A 21,819-nucleotide genomic window follows, 5' to 3' on the forward strand; every position below is an offset into this window, starting at 1 on the left:
GGTGTGCAGTCCAGAATACCAGAGTAATGTCTTGCTGACTTCAGATCTGACACAATCTTCTGTTTGACTTTTGTTGCCAATAACTGTATGATCTCATTTTGAATTGTTTTTCCAAGGTAGTGGTGTGTGTACATTTCTTGGGTGGTGACTCTTCTTAGATGCTCCTGGAGTACATCATCAAACTCAGCCATCAGTTCCACAGTTTTAAGGAAGTTTCCATTGTTTGGCACATACAGCTGATCTGAAGTGCCACACAGTGCTAGGTTTTGGGTAGCAAGCATTCTCACAATGGCAATGAGCCTTTTCAGAACATTTTGCCAGTAAAGAGAATCTGATGCTATCTTCTCTTGATGCTGATCATCTATGGTGGCCTTTAACCTTAGTCTCATCTCAAGCTCTTTCCACGTATGGAATGCTCTCTGGTGATTTGCTGCCTTTTCATGGCATGCCAGATTTCTAGCCAGATTTTTCCAGTCCTTTGTCCCTGTAGAACCCAATGAGGCTGGAATATTAGACTAGAAGAGTTTGCAAGAAAAACAGTATGCAGCATTCTGGGTTTTTGAGTACATAAGCCAGGGCCTCTCCACTTTGTCACCATTGGGGATTTCATGCCAGTAATGTGTTCGATGGAAACTTCTATTTTCATTGTCTTTGGCGAACATGAAGTTTTTCACTTGCTGTGGCCCATGCAGTACAAGGAAGTCCCTCAGGCTACTGCTCAAGTGGGTCCACAGTCCTGGATCATCTAGACTTAAGGAACTAAACTCAGCAGCAGCTGTTTCTTGCGCTTTCACCACACTCTTCTCTGATATACACTTTTCTTCAGGAATGTGCATGGTTTCATCTATCTGAGATGGAGATATGGATGCTGCAGTAGCTGCCGGGTCATCTGCAATCTGACTAACTGGAAGATCAGGCATCTCCTCACCACTCACATCCTCACTGGGGCCGGAAGGCTCATCGTGAACATGTGTGTCTCTGTATCTCAGGAGAGCTCCTTCCTGCTTAGATAGAAAAGCTTCCTTTGCTTTCTTTCTTTTTCTGAATGCTGCCCCAGGGGGACGTTTTGTTCTTTCACTCGTGACTGCTGTTCTGTGCCAGCTATAGTGGCTCTCAACACTCAGTTGAAGGGCACAAATAAGCAGGCTGGTAGCAGGGCCTGAGTGAGGGAAGATATTAGCATCTTAAGGGCCTAACTGGCTCCTACTACTTCAGTTGACTCCTGTTCTCCTCAAGTGGGTTCAGGGAAGCAACAGGAGACAGGAAGCTCCCTGAGAAGCTGGTGTTAATTAGTCCAGGCTCTTGGGGGTGCTAGAGAGGTACATAAGAGGCTCCTCCTCCTCTCTCTCCCTGCAGTTCCTGCTGCTTTCTGTTATTCCCTCTCACCTTTACTCCTGCCTGCCTGTTATGTCTCTTGGGGCCTCCTTCCTCCAGCACAGCACTCCACCCTCTCTGTGCATCTAGAGCAGGAAGAATACATATGCACCAGCAGCAGACAATTTTCTACACTCTGGGTCCTAGTGGTGCCACCCCACAGTCTGGCACCTGAGGTGGCCACCTCAGTTTGCCTCATGGTAAGGCCAGTCCTGAGGCTGGGGGATTCTCTTCAAATTCCCTCCATCTCCAGGATACTTTAAAAACATGGGAACGAGCACAATATGAAAACCCAAGCAGACAGGCCTCTCTTCCTTAGGGTTATGTGGAGAGGATGATTGTGTGAACAACACTGTTGCTGCATCAAGTGATGATGATGCTGAGTCATGGTCCAAAATCAAAACATCACAATAGGATTCTGAGGTGAGCTGTGACTCCATTCCACCAGCTCTCCCGTCCGGCCTCTATCATGGAAACAGTGGGTGATCTCATTATCCATGTAAATGTCTCATCCTCTCTTTAATCATACTAACTTCTTGGATTCACTTATTCACTGAAGACAATGAATTTGACAAGTTGTTTATATAATGTATGTTAAAAATAATTCCTTTAATCAATTTTAAATTTGTTGCCCTTCAGTTGGATTGAATGCCCCCTTGTTTTTGTATTACAAGCATAGAGAAATAGACGTGCCCAATCTACCATCTTTACACCATTCATTCTTTTATGCACCTCTATGACATATTTTCTCTGAACTAAGAAGTTCCTCTTCAGTCTCTCCTCATACAGAATTTCTATGCCTCTAACCATTTTTGTTGCCTCTCTCTGAACCTCCTTTATTTCTGCTATATCTTTTTTCAGATAAGATGACCAGAACTAAATGCAGTACTCCAGATGAGGCTGCACCTTTTATATAATATCATGCTTTCCAGCATTACTTTCTATCCCATTCTGTACAAACCCATACCACCCTGTTTGCTTTTTGGGCTCTTTTTCTAACAGATTGCAAGGGGACATTTTACTTTTGCAAAGCTGTGCTGGTTTGCCCCTCATATTTTTTCCCTGACTGGCTGTATTATAATTCTAGTTTTAATTATTGTTTCAACCAATTTACCTTATACTGAGGTCCAGTTTACTAGCCTAAGTAGCAGGACCATTCCTAGCATTTTTTTTTAGTCACAACATTTGGTACCCACTAGTTCCCCCATATAACTCACTTTCAGAGTGTGCATGTTTCCCCTCCAAATAGTTCAGAGAATCCCTCTTGCTCTCTTTGTAAAATACAAAACATAAACTTATTCACAGATGCTTTTATAAACATACAATCACTGACATGCGTTACCAAAAAGCAGAATTCAGCTGGTCACATTATTTTATGTTTGTGTTTGTTTACATGCTGCTTTATTGTTCTATTCCAAGTCCCCTGCGCATTATTAGTTCTGCAAATGCCTCCAACTTTTCCTGCATGGCAGCCTTTGGACACTGCTTCACTGCTTGCTGAGGTTACACACCCTCAATTACAAGCAAAATAACAGGGAGGAAAGGCAGGCTACAAGTATGTCAAAATGCACAAATAAAATCAAATCTCAAAACAAGAAACAGAGGAATAACAAAAACACAAGTATAAATAAAGGCACAAAGAGAAAAGCAGGTGAGGAAGTCGCAGCAGAATACTGTCTTAGTTGAACATATAAATCCTTCCATAGTAAAGCTGAAATATTATGGTGCTACTCGCCATTGTACAGCTTTTCTCTGGTAATGGGTAGATTTAGAGACTTTTGAATAAAGGAACTTTTATTTCTTCTACACTTACATGGAAGTCAGACAGTGACTCCATCCAGTCTCTGACAGCTGAGCACACTACCACGACTGAAGCCGCAAAATTACTGATACAGTAGAATATAGAAAGCTTCACTTTAGCATTCTCATGGATTATGTCAAACCAAAATAGCACAGAACACTGAAGTGTGAGTAGGTAGCAGGTAAAGTGCTCCTCACATCAGTAGTCTCAGACTAGTCCTGCGAATACCATCATCCCAGAAATAACATTCAAGTCCCAGTATCTTGTTCTAGTTTACTTTCCTGATAGTGCTCCTCTGAGATACACAGTACACAACTCCTTTCCTTCAGTGCAGACTGTGACCTGAAGTACATGACCCCCACTTACATGCTATGCTGCTCTAATTTTATCAGAACAAGTTAGAGATGGAAAAGCCCCATTAGACCATCCAGTCCACCTCCCAGTGCAGGACTGTTCCGGACAAGATGGATTAACTAGTGCTTTGTTCAGTCTACTTGTTAATCATGTGACTTCCATCCTTCCCCTTGGATGGGATTCTACCTCCAGCACAACTCTCAGCAAATTTCCACAAACTTTTCCTTTCCATTTCCATCCCAGCCCTACTACCAAACTAAATATTTTCCTCCGTGAGAAGTGAATGATTAGAATATTTGTAGAGTGTTATGTCCCCGCATTAGTCTTTGTTTAACCAAACAGTAATATTTTGCTCCGTTAATCTTTTCTTGTAAATTAACTTAGGTTTTTTTGCTCTTTTTTGAACTCCCTCCAATTTAGTATTTGTCTGGTAATGAGGTGCCCAGAAATGAACTCGGCCCAGTTACATGAGAATTATACAGAGAGACTATAATTTGTGATATGATGCCTTTGTGTATGCAGACCAAAGTCATATTGGCCATCTCAGTGTACTGCTATTCATTATTGTCCCATTTATGGTGTTTTAGCCAATTTTCAATGCAGTGACATTGTTCTTTTCCAATATAATTTATAGAGTTGCAAAAAACAATATTCTTTCACCTAACATTTGAGAAACAACAAAGTTATTGCATTCAAAAGATAATTAACAACTGTTATACAAAAGAAGAGATTTTAAAATATACCTTGCCTGTATATCATTAATTCATTTGGATATTGATATCACTTTCATTAAATATTGTTCACAACTGCAGTAGAGCAAGCACTTGTGAGAAAAAACAGCCATATTTATACATTTAAAAATAGCAAAAGCAAAGACAGGATAGTGTGACTGCTTGGGAACACATCTCGACAGAAAATACACAATATCAATTATTGAAATGAAAATACAAAGAACTAATGAGAAAAAAATAGTTTCCCCAACATTCAAAGAAGCTCTTACTTGCAGTGATTTCAACTCTTGGTTTATTTTTTCCCTGAATATTTTTCATTACGTTATATACTTAAAAAGAATCACAGGTGGCTTAAAAATGAGCATGTGCAAACAGTGCCTTAAAAAACTACATGTGTCATTAAATGATCTTCACACTAGTGGCAATTACAGAAGTTTCATTCCTAGAGTACACAGGAATCCAATTCATCTTAATTCCCTTGTATATCACATAGGGTTTCCCCTCTCTCATAATCCATCTTTGCCTCCTCCTACTTGGCAGTGAAGTCATGATGCTGAATTTGGGGCATTGCAATCATTAAATAGCAACAGATTGCTTAAACAATCAGAGGACTGGGAGTTCACTATAGAAATTGAGCAGGAAAAAAGTACTGAGTGGGAGAAAGTTCCTAGTAAATGTCCAAACAGTAACTCCAAACAAGAGCATGCAGACTGTTAGCAAAATAAAGTGCTTTTGTTTAGATGATCTCTTTATTCACATTTTCCCCCACAGTAGGATTGCTCTCTTTAATGAAGGGTTTTGCACACATGTAGTACAAACAGCGATAACCTCTTTGCACTGCTCTTTCCATAAATGGACAAAGTCTCTGTGACACAGTCAAAGGAGCCCAGACCCCTAGAAGAATCTGGTGTAAAGGGAAGGACATACACCATATTCAATACATACATTAAAAATGTATATTTTAAAAAACAAAACGATCAAAAAGGTGGCTGTGTAGGCAGTCAATTGGTAGGGGAGCAATTAGAGGAAGTTTGCAACAGCTATTTGCTGTTCTATTCAATTTCTTAAAAAACAACTCACCATGGCAACAGCAATACCATGTAGTACATAAAGTAGGTGTGAGACGCAGAGCCTGTTTAGGAAGAATCACGCACCAGTATGTAATATGCACATTTTAGTATACTCATAACCATATTCCAACACACTGCTGCACTTTTGGCTCATTTGTTATTTGACACTTTGCTCTGTGCTACGTAACCTATTTTTTTCTTTTCATATTTTTGTCCTCCTTAGATCTAATGGCTATGGATTAATAGATATTGATGACAAGAAAAGATTTTGAACAAGAGACAGCTATAGAATCACTAATATTTTGGTCCTGTTTCATGCCATCATATTGCTACTTTAACACCTTTTCAAACAAAAATACATTAATTTCTATGTATTATTACTTCTTGCGTTATGGTAGCACCTAGACATGAACCAGCACCTAACTGTGTGAAATGCTGTACAAACACGTAAAACGAAAATATAATCCACCCTCCTAGTACTGTCCCTTTAAAAAGTCCTCCTTTCTTGTATGAGATTTACTTCTTTGAAGGGTGATTTCCATTGAACAACACTGAGTTCCTGTAAAACAGAGATGCTGTTTCTTCCAGAAGAAATTTTTAAGGGCCAAAACTGTATTTGCAGAATGACCGAGTGGTGCAATAGCTTCAAAACACCACATTTGATCTTGACATACTACTCCAGTTTCCTACTGTTGCCAGCTGGCGTATAAAAGACTTATGGTGTAAATTTATAGTTTACTGACTACATAATACAGTCTCAGTAAATCAGATTTAATTGACCAAGTCATCTCAACTGTCCATACGTTCTAACATTACAGGACATTTTCTCAGTTTTATTCACAAGAACTAAAATGTATAACTAAAATCAGTTGGACCATGCTAATGAAACTGAAAGATAATAATCAAGATATTTTCAAAACCACACATGTTCATAACAGGTTTTAATAATGACTCCTTCTGAGAGGAAGCTTCCTGATAAAACTATACAATACAATACTATACAATTTCTACACTAGGAACTGCATTGGAGATACACATCGTTCACCAGGAAGCAACCTGTAACACAGTGAATACAGACAAGAATTTACATTATCAATCCCTGCTCATATCTGCAAATGTAACCCTCATGAAAATGAGATGTGCCAGCAAATGAAAAGGAAGATTGTGTGCTAACCTCCACAGGACTATAGCTGCAACCTGGGCCACAGTGAGAGCCCTCAGCAAGCCCAAGGATCCATGGGAGGGGAGATGGTCTACATCTATCCATTCTATGCTCCATACCAACTCTGCAGGGAATCTCGATGAACATTATACTACCACACGGATCTGTACTAAGTTCCCAATGGAACTCTACATCTGCTGTGGAATCCCCTTTAATGGGACTTCTCAGAGACTGCCACAGATAGCAGAAGGGGAAATCCTGTCCAAAAGCTGCAGAGGGAATGGGAGCCCCTTCTGCCAGGGTGGAAGTGCTTAGAACCTCACAGATCCCAGGTTCTAGGGATGAAAACACTATGGAAGAAGTTGATGGAAACACCTCAGAGCTCTCCTCTTCCCTACTCCACTCCAGCACTTTACTGTGGAAGAGTGCAATCTAAATAAGTTAACAAAATATGACTTTAGGTGACCAGCTTGTAAACTGTTAAAGAGTAATACCACACCACCCCCCACGAAGTAGTAATCTTAACCAGCACATATACTGCACCAGAGCAACCACACTGCTTTTACTGCATGTGGCTACAGCATCCCACTCAAAACTCATCACGGTTTTGCATAAGGAGAAATCTTATCAAGATGGATCACTTGTTAAACAAGTAGTCTGGGGTAGTGGAGGCCTATGACAAGCCATTTGGGGTAGTCTAGAACAGACTTCTCTGTCCAGGAGAAACCCAGCAATTCAGTGGCTATGTCACATTTTATTACTACCACAATTTATAATAATGACTATGAGACTTAAGATTCTCTAGTAAAATTCTGCTGACAACAAAAAAAACGGTTGGCTTTTTAAGTTACAATATTTAATTTTTGAAAGCAGCTTTGATGCCATTTAATTGAGAACGGTTTCTTCTCTACTTAAAAAACCAAATCCTACATAGAGTTGGAGGTATCTGAAGCTCTTGATTTGGAAGACAGAACCAAGTTCCAAGGTCAATGTTCAGAATAGATTTACTTGGAAGCATTTAACTGTATGGATCATGCACATACAACATCCAGTCAGCGCAGCACAATCAACACAAGGTGTCAATACCATGAAATGGATCTTTTAATCCAGAAGCCCGGGTTCTGTAGCAGAATTCACAGCCAAGGGACTGAAAGAAGAGTGCTGTTTGCTAACAATACATATCGTATTAGGTGAGTTTCTATTTAGAATGGTCAGGAAGGGAAAGAATCAGAAGATCTTCGCAGGCCATGATGTGAACTTAAGGAGCACGGAGCACCGCAGCTGGCACTGGACTGCGGGGTAGGGCAGGAGGCCCAGACTGCACCCTTGAGGGAGGGATTGCACTGCTCAAGGGCTAGCAACAATTCTAGCACTGGTCAATCCCAGTGCCTCTCAGAAGTGCACTGCTGGAGTGGATGTGTGTGAGCAATGCTATAGCATCTGCTTTTGTCACAAAAAAGCATATATAGGGAATCTTCCCTGTCTCCTTCCCCCATAATATGCACTCTCAGGTGGGGTAGGCTTCCATTAATTATTGTGCTCCAGTCTATAATCCAAAACAAGAAATCAGATAGGATATTGAAGGTTAACCAGTGTGCACAGGCGCTTTTACATATTTTATATATGTCATGCACATCAATTAGCAGAAACACCTTTATCAATAAATACAGGATGAAGGGATAAGCTTACAAACCTGCAGCAATGGTTTTTTCAGAGAAAGTAAATGGTGGGAGGTACAATAATGGAAATTCCTTCAGTTTTATATCCATCATGGGAGTATTACGTTCCACTTTCTCTTTTATATTTCCTTACACTGATATACTACTATAGGGATTGGCAACCTCTGGCACGTGGCTCGCCAGGGTAAGCACCCTGGCGGGTCAGGCCAGTGTGTTTACTTGCCGCATCCACAGGTTCGGCCGATTGCGGCTCCCACTGGCTGCAGTTTGCCGCTCCAGGCCAACGGGGGCTGCAGGAAGCAGCGCATGCCAAGGGATGTGCTGGTCATGGCTTCCCACAGCCCGCATTGGCCTGGAGCGGCGAACCGCGGCCAGTGGGAGCCGCGATCAGCCGAACCTGCAGACACGGCAGGTAAACATACCGGACCGGCTCGCCAGGGTGCTTACCCTGGTGAGCTGAGTGCCAAAGGTTGCTGATCCCTGTACTACTATGACAAAAGGTTAAAAAGTTTAATACATTTTGTTTCCTATAAAATTAACTAAATGTAACTGTTAATAAAGGAAAAGATGGGATTTTTCACTCAAAATGATTATTTTCTATAATGCCTCAAAGTTCCTTATTACATCATTTAAAAAAATGATTTATTTATTACAAAAATTAAAAGTGTGATCTCCCATCTCATCTTATTTAGAATCCAGCTCTAAGGCAACATTTCCCAACTAGTACAGTAAAGATAAGAAGAAAGCAATAACAACTGTTCTTTGTGCAAAGAAAAGTCAATGGAAAAGAGAACCAAATTTAGGAAGTAGAGCAGTTAAAGAATGCAAGACAACGGAGGAGCTGACTGCATTGCAAAGGGAGATGTGCCATAGAAGATATATTTTCATGTGTCAATTCTTAAATGCATAGCTGATGTAAATGCAGTAAGTAGCTCACATTTGGAACTTATTGTTGAGATCTAATTGGATCCTTGCTCCTAACTCAGTAATTTCTAATGGCTAGACAAATATATTTCCCATGATATGAGGTATACTGTCTCTCCTCCTTCTTTCCCTCCACATGCACACATATACTATATAAGTCAGTTAAAGTAATTTGAAAACTGATAATATACTATATATGAATAGGTTAGGGCTATTTGGGGTTGTTTATATATTTTCTATTTTTGTATATCTAATAATTTTCATTGCAAATTTTGAAGTATTAGAGTTACAATAATGACTCTGACATTCACTGCACCTGGCAAATAATATTTGCCCACTATCTTAAAGAAATGCTGTGGGTGCGTTAAAAATAAACCTGAACATTCAGTCGAACTCCTCAGGCTTAGTAAATTACCAATTAACTTCATCATGGAAAGTGCATGATGCGTGTGGAAGTGGAAAGGTACATTTGCTTCTGTCCACTGAGATTCGATATTTAGTTTCACCTGGACGTATCTGGATACGATTTAAACTAAATTCAATCCAAATCAATTCAGAACTGTTAAGTCATTCATAAATGAACCAGTTACACAACGAGTTATTGTTCATTCTGATAAACCAGTATAATGTAAATCAACAATGAGGACACAAAGGAAACTAATTAAGATTTCAGTAAGACATTTACTTTTTATAACCATATAATTGTCAATGTGATATCTTTTTACTATTATTTAACTCGAAATATCAAGGTTATACAGAAAACCTGTGATAAACTCTTGTATAATTTAAAATTACCAGCAATCTTGTACAGTATCAGAACCACTCTAGAGATACAAATAGCTATCTATGCCAGTTATATTTTTATTAATTGTTATCTTAAAATTTCACTAATATTGTTCCCTATTAATTTTATTGCTACTGTTTTCTTTGCAAAGCATTCTCCAATATGTTTTGAATGGAACAGAAAACATCAATTGGCTCTTTAAAACAACACACACACATATCCCCTATCACACAAATCCCCTATCACTCTATTGTTTGATGCCAACACAGATCTGGGAAGTATATGGTAGCTTCACTGATGATGCAGAGCCAGCAGTGACAACACAAAACAGTTTTGATTTGTAAGGGGCCTACAAAAATAGGGTCACAAAGAATTACTGGCAATGCAGTGCCAGAGTTAAAAGCAGATTACAAATCCAGAGGTCACTCTCAATAAGATGACAACAATGTTATGGAAGGGTAATATTTGGCTCAAAATATTTTTCATTTTCTTTGACAATGAAATATGTAATCTGTGGGCAGCCTGAAGTTATTTTTTTTCTAACCACCACCAACCATTCCCTTTTTTTCAAACCTGTTTTTATTAAGAAACAGTATAGTCCTGCTGAGTAACCAGTGGTGCCTCAATATGCAGGACAGAGGTTTGAATGAAGTAATTTCAACACTCTGATCAACCTAGAAAGACGAAGACTATGCAGTAGGGTAGAATGCTAAAGGACTTGATTAGACCTTATTAAGAAAACAATGTGAGCCAATGAGGAGATGTAATATAGTCCTCACAGAGGATAGTAGAATAACTGTATTAGTCACTTCACACTCTTATAGAGGGTGTCTGAAAGTAGAGGGGCAACGTGCCATACGCTGGCAAATATTAAACCACATACAGATGTCACAACAGACCCACTGCGCTGAAGAGAGTTGCTTTCTTACCACAGAACTGGATAGAAGGTCCTCACAATCCTCTTAAAATGAGGATTAAACAGATTTTGTAAATGAGAGAAAAGCAACACAGTAATGAACGCAAAAAACACTTTGCAAAGAATGTGAAGTTCAACACCCTGACAAAAGGATTACTAAATCTCGGGTGAGCTAGGCCAGCTCTTTAAAAAATAGCAAACCAAGACCCATACTTTTCTCAGTGCACATTAGAGAGCATCACTCCAGTCAGGGTTCTCAAACACCTTGTCAGAAGAAAAAGGGTCTATTTAAGGGTTTATGAACTATGACGTTCATATACCTATCATATCAAGTATACAGAGTGTCATTTAGAGAAACTACAACTTTTACTATATATGGTTTCATGTGATAATAGCAAACTCAGAAGGAAATTTTAGAGAGGACACTAAACTTAGAATGGGTCCTTCAGAATTAGATTTCAGCGTCTAAATAGGATTGGAAAATTAAGTCTTTTTTCCCAGTTTATCTATGAAAGGTATTAGATACCACATGAGGAAAGAGGTCCAGAAGAAGTTTAAACTCATGTTACACTAATGTCAATGAAATATTACTGATCAGAACCAAGATGTGAAAGGAGAAATATTTGCCCAGATAACTAATGTGGCCTAGTAAACAAAATACAAGTAAACAAGCTCCTCTATCTACCCTTCTATCAAATAGAAAATATTCTAATCCGCTGGTATGATTCTAATGGAAGAATTCAGGAAATACAAATGTGGACAAAAGAGAGGTAGCATAAGTATCTTTTCATGTAAGCTCATCAGCTACTGCCACCATCTTACAGGAGTGAAGTCTTTGGAACATGACAGACACTGACTTGTGCTGGGATTAAGCACAAGGCAGACAGCAAAGAATTGAAAATCCATACCTGCCCCAATGGAAACAAAAGAGATAGCAATGCCAGTCCTTTGAGAAGATGGCATGTCAAACTCATTAGACTAGTCAGATATTCAGATAAAGTGACATGCCTCTAACATGCAAGCACTCACCTGTAGTTTAGAGTAGGCTGTACTGCAAGATAAAACTTTTGAACCTATATGTTCTATTGTGATATGCCCTAAATAGTATTCCTTTTCAGGGAATTTGTCTACTACGCTGATCTCTATCATAGGTGTTATTACATTTGTTTCTTAATAAGAGAATATGAATATTAACTATGTAGGAGAAAGAAAAGTGAGGAAATGCTAGCTCTAACCACTAGGTGTCACTCCAGGAAAGAGCATAGTTAACATTTTTGATGAGACAAACTTGAAAGTCTTGACTCTGTCTTTCTCTACAATTACCAACATGTATGTAGCTATAAATATTTAACAAAATATTGTATTTATTTATGTTGAGGATGACCCAATTTTCTGGCTTTAGTGTTTGAGAGATGATCATGAATTCATCTCCTCTTAAGAGATGTAAAGAATTAATAATCACAAAAAATCAGCGTAATCATTCAGGTTAACAATAGGAGGCATCTGTGATGTCAGAAAGGTAGATGTCTTTTAAAACTGTAGATAACATATCTAAGGGTAAAATCTTACCTCAATAAAGATAAGTGCGTTGCCTCTTTATGTACTTTATTTAATAGAGAAGTAGGGAACAGTATATACACCATATGTGACAAATTCTTCCATGGTTAAAGATTTGACATTGAACAGTTACAGAAAAACTCAGTGGGCAGTGTGAATGCATCAGTAATTTTACTACATCAGTCTTTGTGCTTAAGTGTAGTGTTGTAGATTCTACAATCTAGAAATACTTCCTAATTCAAAAGCTCTAGATTACTAAAGACAGTGGATAGCTTAACATCACAACTAACTGCTGGTCGAAGTATTGTCTTATATGTCTAGTGTGTACCTCATAACCTTTGGGATGAGAGGCTCCATGTAATAAAAGATAAGTTATCATTAGAGCTGGTTGGGAATTTTTTCCCCACTGAAATGTTTTGCAGAAAAATATAACTGGAAGGGTTTCTCAGGTACAAGATGGAATTTCGGGTGGGTGGGGTGAGTGAGAGACCCACACAAGAAAAGCTAGTAGTTCAATAGTTAGGGATGTGTAAGACCCTGCTTCAAATCAGGCAAACTAGGGATTTGAATCTGGGTCTCCCACATCCCTAACCACCGGTGACTATTGTCAGTCTCTCTCTTTCTCTCCTCTGGAATTGTTCCACTTTGTATACACACTTTAAATATTCATTGGGCCAAAGAGAGAAAGAGAGTGACTGAGTCAGAATCAGGCAGAACAGGGACTTGAACCTAGGTCTCCTGCATCCTATATGAGGTGCCCTAACCTCTGAGCTATTAGCTATTCCGGGATGGGTCTTTGCCCTTTTTCGTGAAAATTTCTGAAAGGTCTTATTTTCATTCCGAGGTGGATCAAAAACAAATTTCAACACCCCCACCCCCTGGTTTGTTTGTTTGTTTGTTTTTGCAAAACAGAATTCTTATTTTCTAGTCTGCCCTAATTAACACATTTCTTAAAGAGATCATGTGTTTGGGAGTCCATCTTTTGACAAATTCTGGGCCACAAAGAAAAAATGAAAACGTAATGATCAAGCAGCATGATCCCACTTTGCTTGCCCCCCAAATGTCTGTGCACACCACATGCGTTGGTTTACATTAGTAAACTGTCTTATAAAATGAGCACTACCGAAAATTAAGAGTAGCACTTTCCTGGCAATTATCTTCCTATTTATCACTCATTGTTCACTATATACTGTGATTTTGTAAGAGGTGGGATCTCCACAGATCATGTCAATATTGCCTAGGTGCATGTTTACACTGACATGCTGAAGAGTGCAATAATGTTAGAAAAGACAATGTCAAAGGCAGACCAGGTTGAAATATCTGAAAATATTACTCGTCCTCTTAGAAGGCCTGAAGCTGCTTCTTCCATTTGCTTTTCAATTCATTTCAAAACACCCAGAACAATTTAATTTGACCCTGTTAAATTCAGTGACATAGTTTTGAAAGTTAACTATAGCAAATGTGAATTAAAACTAAAACCTTCTCGTTTGGAAAATGTTGCTATGAAGAGCTTTTTCAGGTGTAGGGTTCTTCCAGTCCACAAACCTCTGTTGGACTCCTGCCAAACCAGAATGAGATTCAGCAGCTGAAGATGTCTCAGCAGTGCAGCACAAGAAACTGGGCTCCTGCCTTGACCAGACCCGGTCAATCCTCCATCATGAGGGAACATTTCTCCCCACACTGAATACTGCTTGACCACATGGATGATGTCTGAGTGAATGAAATAGGCTGAGAGATGACCAAAATGTTGACAAAGGAGAATTTCCTAAAGCTGACTGGCAACTCTCCTGCATCCCCTTGCTTGTTTCTTACTTATTCTTGTGCTCTTATAAACAGAAATTAGGCCCATAATGGTTCAAGCTGAGGTGTCAATCTATTCACAGTTTGACTGTATGGGTGGTCAGTCTGGAACTATGTTCTGCACTCTGACGTTCACTATGCATCAGGCAAAACTTAAAGTTTTTCCCCAATAGAATCTGAACTAATTCCCAAAGCACTGCACCCCTCAAAACCATCCCTCTCCACTGAAGTAGATAAGTTATCAGTATTTTACAGAAGAAACCCTGAGGTATTCATGGATTGTATGATTGGCCAAGAGTATGCAAGAAGTCCTTGGCGGAACTGGTAACAGAATCCAGGTCACCTGACTCCTAGACCTGTGCTTTAATTACTAGTCCATTAAGACAGTTTGAAAAGTGTGGGGTTTGAACATAGAATTCTAGCCAACTCCATTGAGGTGGTTCTAGTATACAAAGCTGCTCTGTTTTCATAGAACATCGTTGTTAAAGCATCAAAAATGTTATACTATTATGAAATCATGCATATAAGGACATAGAAATCGTTGTTCCTTCATATTCCCTGATCTTTGAGATCAGACTAAGAACCTCCTATAAAATAGGGTTTTAAAGACAGATTTGAACAATGGGACTTTTCAATTATGTTCAGAGTTTCTGTTTGTGGGAATAACGTGCAAACCAAATGAGGCTTTTTACTTGTTCAGATTAGCTCTCCCTAAAAGGGGGAATTGTAGTTTCAAAGGTGTGTCTCATCATCAACCAAGTTTGATATCTCATCTGTAACGTTCAGCATTCAAAATACCAGGTGTTATTCCCAGTAAATCAATAAAAATTTTTATTCTTCTTCATAAAAACCCCAACCTTAACTAGTTAATCCCTCACACATATCCAAGCAGCACGCACACCAATACTCCTAGAGTTGCCTGGCAACTAGTGGGAGGAGTGTCAGAGAGCAAGAAAGGCCTAAACGAATGAGGGGAAGTGGGTGTCTGCTTGACATGGATAAAGGAGGCTTACAGCCAGGCTGCCTTGCTGCTTTCACTTTTGTTAATTATATGGATGGGAATTAAAGTAGCTCCTGTTAGTTCATATTTTGTACTTTAAAAGCATAACATTCACACTTGATACTTTTATGAGCCATACACAGATAGATCCAATGCATTTATATTTATACACATACCATACATATATCCTTGCTATCAGAATAGGAGAAACAGACTCAGCTCTGCTGAATTCAATAGTGTTATTTTTGAACAGTGAATATGTCTGAGTGGAATGATGCTCATTCATTGAAGATGTTGGATAGACTATTTAAAAATCTGATCAAGCTATTTCCTTCCCTCCAGCTTTATGAAATCCACAAATAATTCATAGTATGCTAAATATTACGGCAATAATGAAGGGGACAGGGAAAATATAAGGAAATCAAAAAAACAACATCTGTAGCCCAAATTCTGTCTTTTGTTCTAACAAACAGTATGTGTGAAATGTGTTTACATGCCTGCATACCAGAATCCTGTATTCATCCCTAGAGACAGAATGCAGAAGACAGCACCCTTTCTTGAGTCATTGCTAACCCAACCAACTCAGCCTCTCCCTACATTATTCCTGCTTCTCACTGCAGCCACCAATTCTCCATTATGATCCTTGAATGCTCAAGGAAAAACAATCATGGATGAAAGCATTAAGGTAAAAAGTATTCTCCACTCAGTGGGGATTTTCTTGTGCACCTCCCATTAGTCTAAACTGCAGTGGCCTTAATGAGTGCCTAAACATTAGGTAAAAAATATCCCCCACATTTTGCTTTAATTTACGAGTGTGGTAGTCTCCTCTGTTTTGAGAAAGGGAATAGCACTCTCACTAAGACTGTTAGAAATATTCTGTGGATCATTAAACTATTAGCCCCTTCCATCCTCTATGTGCCTTCTGGCTCAAACCTTGTGCATTATAGCTAACTTGTTCATATCATCATCTACACAGTTCCTATCTGTCATGGGCCAATAGGACTACAAACATATTCCGTGTCCCCAGAGGAGGCCAATCACCAGGAGCAGAGCTTCATAAAACCCTTACATGGGAATAGAGGTATTGCCGGACTGGATCAGAACTGAGGTCAATCTAGTCCGGTAAAGTGTCTCTGACTGTGGTCAGTGCCAAATGCTTCAGAAGACAGTACAAGAACTCCACAGTAGGTAGCTGTGGGATAATCAGCCCTCACATAGGTCTCCTCCTGGTCTATAATAGTTAGACATTAGCTTAATCCCTGACGTATTAGGATTAATATCCCTTCAAAACTTTTTTGTCATTAAGTATAACGGCTCTGGCTATTGTCGCTATCCATATAAATATCCAATCTGCTTTTGAATTTTGCTAAATTCTTGGTCTCAATGCCTTCCTATGGCACTGACTTCCACAGTATATCTGGTGTGAAAAAGTATTTCCTTTTATTTGTTTTAAATTTTCCACCTTTTAGATTTCAATGAATATCCCCTTATTTTTGTATTATGAGACAGAGTGAACAGAAATTCCTAATCAACGTTTTCCACACCATTTATTATTTTACATATGTCTATCATGTCCCCTCTAAATCATCTCCTTTCTAAAGTAAATAATCCTAATTCTTTTTAATCTCTCTTTATACAAGAGTTCTTCCAGGCCCTTCATCTCTCATTCCTCTTTGGTGAACCCTTCTATTTCCACAATCTCCTTTCTGAGATTCAGTGACCGATATCACATGCAGCATTCCAGCTGAGTTTGCAATATTGATATACATAAAAGCCTTATAATTAGGGCTGTCAATTAATTGGAGTTAACTCATGCGATTAACAAAAAAAATTAATTGTGATTAAAAAAATTAAACACGATTAATCACAGTTTTAATTGCACTGTTAAACAATGGAATACCAATTGAAATGTATTCAATATTTTTGGATGTTTTTCTACATTTTAAAATATATTGATTTCAATTATAACACAGGATACAAAGTGTACAGTGCTCACTCTATTATTTTTTATTACAAATATTTGCACTGTAAAAATGATAAACAAAAGAAATAGTATTTTTAATTCACCTCACACAAGTACTGTAGTGCAAGCTCTTAATCGTGAAAGTGCAATTTACAAATGTAGATTTTTTTTTGTTACATAACTGCACTCAAAAACAAAACAACGTAAAACTTTAGAGCCTACAAGTCCACTCAATCCTACATCTTGTTCAGCCAATTGCTCAAACAAGTTTGGTTACATTTGCAGGAGATAATGCTGCCCTCTTCTTGTTTACAATGTCACCTGAAAGGGAGAACAGGCATTCGCATGGCACTGTTGTAGCCGGCATCACAAGATATTTACATGCCAGATGCGCTAAAGATTCATATGTCCCTTCATGCTTCAACCACCATTTCAGAGGACATGCTTCCATGCTGATGATGCTCGTTAAAAACAAAACAAAACAAAAAACATGTTAATTACTTAGTGACTGAACTCCTTGGGGGAGACCTGTATGTCTCCTGCTCTGTTTTACCTGCATTCTGCCATATATTTCATGTTATAGCAGTCTCGGATAATGACCCAGCACATGTTGTTCATTTCAAGAACACTTTCACTGCAGATTTGACAAAATGCAAAGAAGGTACCAATGTGAGATGTCTAAATATACTACAGAACTCGACCCAAGGTTTAAGAATCTGAAGTGCCTTCCAAAATCTGAGAGGGATGAGGTGTGGAGCATACTTTTAAAAGTCTTAGAAGAGCAATATGCTAATGTAGAAACTACAGAACCTGAACCATCAAAAAAGAAAATCAACCTTCTGCAGGAGGCATCTGACTCAGATGATGAAAATGAACATGCATTGGTCCACACTGCTTTGGATCATTATCGAGCAGAACCTGTCATCAGTGTGGATTCATGTCCTCTGGAATGGTGGTTGAAGCATGAAGGGACAGATGAATCTTTAGCGCATCTGGCATGAAAATATCTTGTGACGTCGGCTACAACAGTGCCATGCGAATGCCTGTTCTCCCTTTCAGGTGACATTGTAAACAAGAAGAGAGCAGCATTATCTCCTGCAAATGGAAACAAACTTGCTTGTCTGAGCGATTGGCTGAACAAGAAGTAGGACTGAGTGGACTTGTAGGCTCTAAAGTTTTACATTGTTTTGTTTTTGAATGCAGGGTTTTTTTTACATAATTCTACATTTGTAAGTTCAACTTTCATGATAAAGAGATTGCACTACAGTATTTGTATTAGGTGAACTGAAAAATACTATTTCTTTTGTTTTTTACAATGCAAATATTTGTAATAAAAAAGAAATATAAAGTGAACACTGAACACTTTGTATTGTGTTGTAATTGAAATCAATATATTTGAAAATGTAGAAAACATCCAAAAGTATTTAAATGGTATTCTATTAACAACAGTGCAATTAATTGTGCGATTAATCGTAATTAATTTTTTTAATCGCTTGACAGCTCTTATAGTATCCTTAGTATTATTCACCACCCCATTCCTTATGCATACGAACAGCTTATCGGTAATGTCCACCACTGCTACACATCTGCATTTATGTTAACATATTGATGTCCTACTTACGGGTTCAATTTTCAGTGCATTTCTGTAGCTCCCAAAGAAAGAGGCCTGGGCTTTTAGGAACGCTCTTGCCACACCATCCCCAGTAGTTGTGGAGACTTTCTTTAATCTGTTCTTGAGTGCAGAAACCTGTAAGTACACAACAGTCCTAGATCATCCTCATAGCATAAACAAATAACTTACTGAACTGGGAACTAGCCAAAGAAGTTTCACAAAGTGTCTCGGCATCTGCTGCACCTGTGAGGAAGAATGACACAGAGTACAGTCCTGGAGTTTTCAGTCCTAGGAGAATTGCATTTCAGGTGCTTGTTTTGACCCACTAGCAGATGATCACATTCTGCTTGGAAGCCTGCAGGCAGGACTGCAGGAAGATAAGGACATGTGTTTTAAAGCCTGCCTTATTTTCATCTATTGTTAAATGTTTAAAGCTATAAGGATGTTAGTGTTCTTTCAAGGTAGTCTGTATAGTTGCATATATTCCCCCTCAGGGCCCACCAGTGAACTTCATTCCCTTAGTTTCTCCATATAACAACAGCCATAATGGGTCAGACCAATGTCCCACTGAGACCAGTATCCTGTCTCTGACAGCAGCCAGTGACAGATGCTTCAGAGGGAATCAACAGAACAAGGAAACTTATCAGGTGATCCATCCTGTCACCCATTCCCTGCCTATGGCAGCTGCAGGTTTAGGGACACCTTGAGCATTGAGTTGCATCCCTATGCATCTTGACTAATAGCCATTAATGGACCTATTCGCCATGATTTCTCTCATTCTTTTTTGAACCTACTTGTACTTTTGGCCTTCACAACATCCCATGGCAACAAGTTCCAAATGTTGACTGTGCATTGTGTGAAGAAATACTTCCTTTTTGTTCAGTTTTAAAACCGCTGCCTGTTAATGTCATTGGGTGACCCTAGTTCTTGTGTTCTGGGAAGGGATAAACACTTTCCTATTCACTTTCTCCATATCATTCTTGATTTTAAAGAACTCAGCTAATGGGTGATATGCTGATCTCTCTTCTAAGTTGAACATTCCCACTGAGTCTTTTTAATCTCTCCCCATATGGAAGCTGTTCCATAACCAAAATGATTGGGGGTGTCCTCTGGACCTTTTCAAATTCTAATATATCTTTTTCAAGACGAGATGACCAGAACTGCATGCACTTTTCATGGTGTGGGCGTACCATGGATTTGTATAGTGGCATTATGATATATTCTGGTTTATTATCTATCCTTTCCTAATGGTTCCTAACATTCGGTAAGCCTTTTTGACTGCTGCTGCAAATTGAGCGGATGTTTTCAGAGAACTATCTATGACAACTCCAAGATCTCGTTTTTGAGTGGGAGCAGCTAATTTAGACCTCATCATTCTGTATCTCTACCTGGGATCATTTTTTCCCATGTACATTACTTTGAACTTTTCAACATTGAATTTAATCTGCCATTTTGTCACTCAGTCCAGCGAAATCCCATTGTAATTCTTTGTAGTCAGCTTTGGACTGAACTATCTGCAAACTCTGACACCTCTCTGTTCACCCCTTTTCCCAGATCATATATGAATATGCTGAACAGCACTTGTCCTAGTACAGATCCTTGGCGGGACCCCGCTATTTACCTTTTTCTGTTGTGAAAACTGACGATTTATTCCTACCCTTTGTTTCCTATTTTTTAAACCAGTTACTGATTCATGACAAGACCTTCCCCCTTATCCCCCGGCTGCTTAGTTTGCTTAAGAGACTTTGATGAGGGACATTGTCAAAGGCTTTCTGAAAGTCCAAGTACTCTATACCAACTGAATCACCCTGGTCCACATGCTTGTTGACTCCCTCAAAGAATTCTAACAGATTGGTGAGGCACGATTTTGCTTTACAAAAGCTGTGTTGACTCTTCCCAAACACATTGTTTTTATCTGTGCGCCTGATAATTTTGTTTTTTACTAACCAATTTGCTGGGACTGAAGTTAGCCTTACCATCCTGTAATTGCCAGATCATCTCTGAAACTTTTTTTAAAATAGGTGTTACATTAGCTACCCTCCAGTCATCTTGTACAGAAGCTGATGTAATCAACACATTACATACCACAGTCAATAGTTCCGGAATTTCATATTTGAGTTCCTTCAGAACTTTTGAGTGAATATCATATGGTCCTGGTGATTTATCGCTGTTTAATTTATCAATTTACTCCAAAGCCTCATCCCTATTGACATCTCAGTCTGAGAAAGCTCCTCAGGATTTGTCATAAAAAAAGAATGGCTTACGTGTGGGGATCTCCCCAATATCCTCTGCAGTGATCAATGCAAATAATTCATTTAGCTTCTCCACAATGGCCTTATCTTCCCTGAGTGCTGCCTTAGCAATGTGATCATCCAGTGACCCCACTGACTGTTCGGCAGGCTTTCTGCAAAGGTGAGTGAAAGCCTGTGCAATTATTTTAGTTCTGGAATTCACACAACAATGGAGGACAGTTGTAATTAGTTTCTTCTAACTAACGAGCTAGTAGGAAGAGAGAGGTGTGTAGATTTTTGGTAATATCTATTTATTTATTTTTATACTTATTGTCCCCATAAACATGCACACAGATGAATGGACTGACAGTTCCTCTTGCTTCATTATAGCGTCTGTAAGAGCCTCTGCACTCTGCTGAAATGTTATTTGGAAATTTCCAAAAGGAGAAGTCCCTAATGACTCACCGCAGATATCACTGCGCCTCCTACAACCACCACATGCTCTAGGAGCTAGTCTTCTTCAGGGTGTAAGCATGTCATTGTCACAAAAGAACATGCATTTCAATTAGACCTGGCTGAAATTCATCATTTCCAGTTTGCGGGAAACCAACCAAAGAGTTTAAAAAAAAAAAAAAAAAAGGAGTGCCTAAGTGAAACTGACATGATGTATTTACATTTCACGTTGCTTCCAGGCTCCCTACTATGATGCCATGAATCTAAACCTTGAGAGCCATAGTTTGAGTCAGGGCTTCCACACTCCCAGCTCTGGTGGCAGGGAGCCTACAAGGGCAGGAAGCCTAACATGGTGGATCTGCGCAAGGGCCATGGATCTTGGAAGCCTGGAAGGCTCCCCAGCAGCCG

At 39.1% G+C, this 21,819-nt stretch overlaps 1 protein-coding gene across 7 annotated transcripts in view; it reads right to left on the reverse strand.

The window, feature by feature from the left end:
* DENND1A (DENN domain containing 1A) overlaps window positions 1-21,819 on the reverse strand; it is a 363,162-nt gene that overhangs the window by 106,381 nt on the left and 234,962 nt on the right. For 5 of the 7 annotated variants that reach the window (XM_044992540.1, XM_044992536.1, XM_044992535.1 and 2 more), the window contains one exon: window positions 18,737-18,862. The exons of the other annotated variants lie outside the window; for them this stretch is intronic. In XM_044992540.1, the coding sequence (XP_044848475.1) occupies window positions 18,737-18,862 (126 nt within the window). The remainder of the gene's footprint in view (window positions 1-18,736; window positions 18,863-21,819) is intronic. 7 annotated transcript variants of the gene reach the window in all.

The sequence above is a fragment of the Mauremys mutica genome, chromosome 18, assembly GCF_020497125.1.
Source record: "Mauremys mutica isolate MM-2020 ecotype Southern chromosome 18, ASM2049712v1, whole genome shotgun sequence".
In the NCBI taxonomy this organism is placed as follows: domain Eukaryota; kingdom Metazoa; phylum Chordata; order Testudines; family Geoemydidae; genus Mauremys; species Mauremys mutica.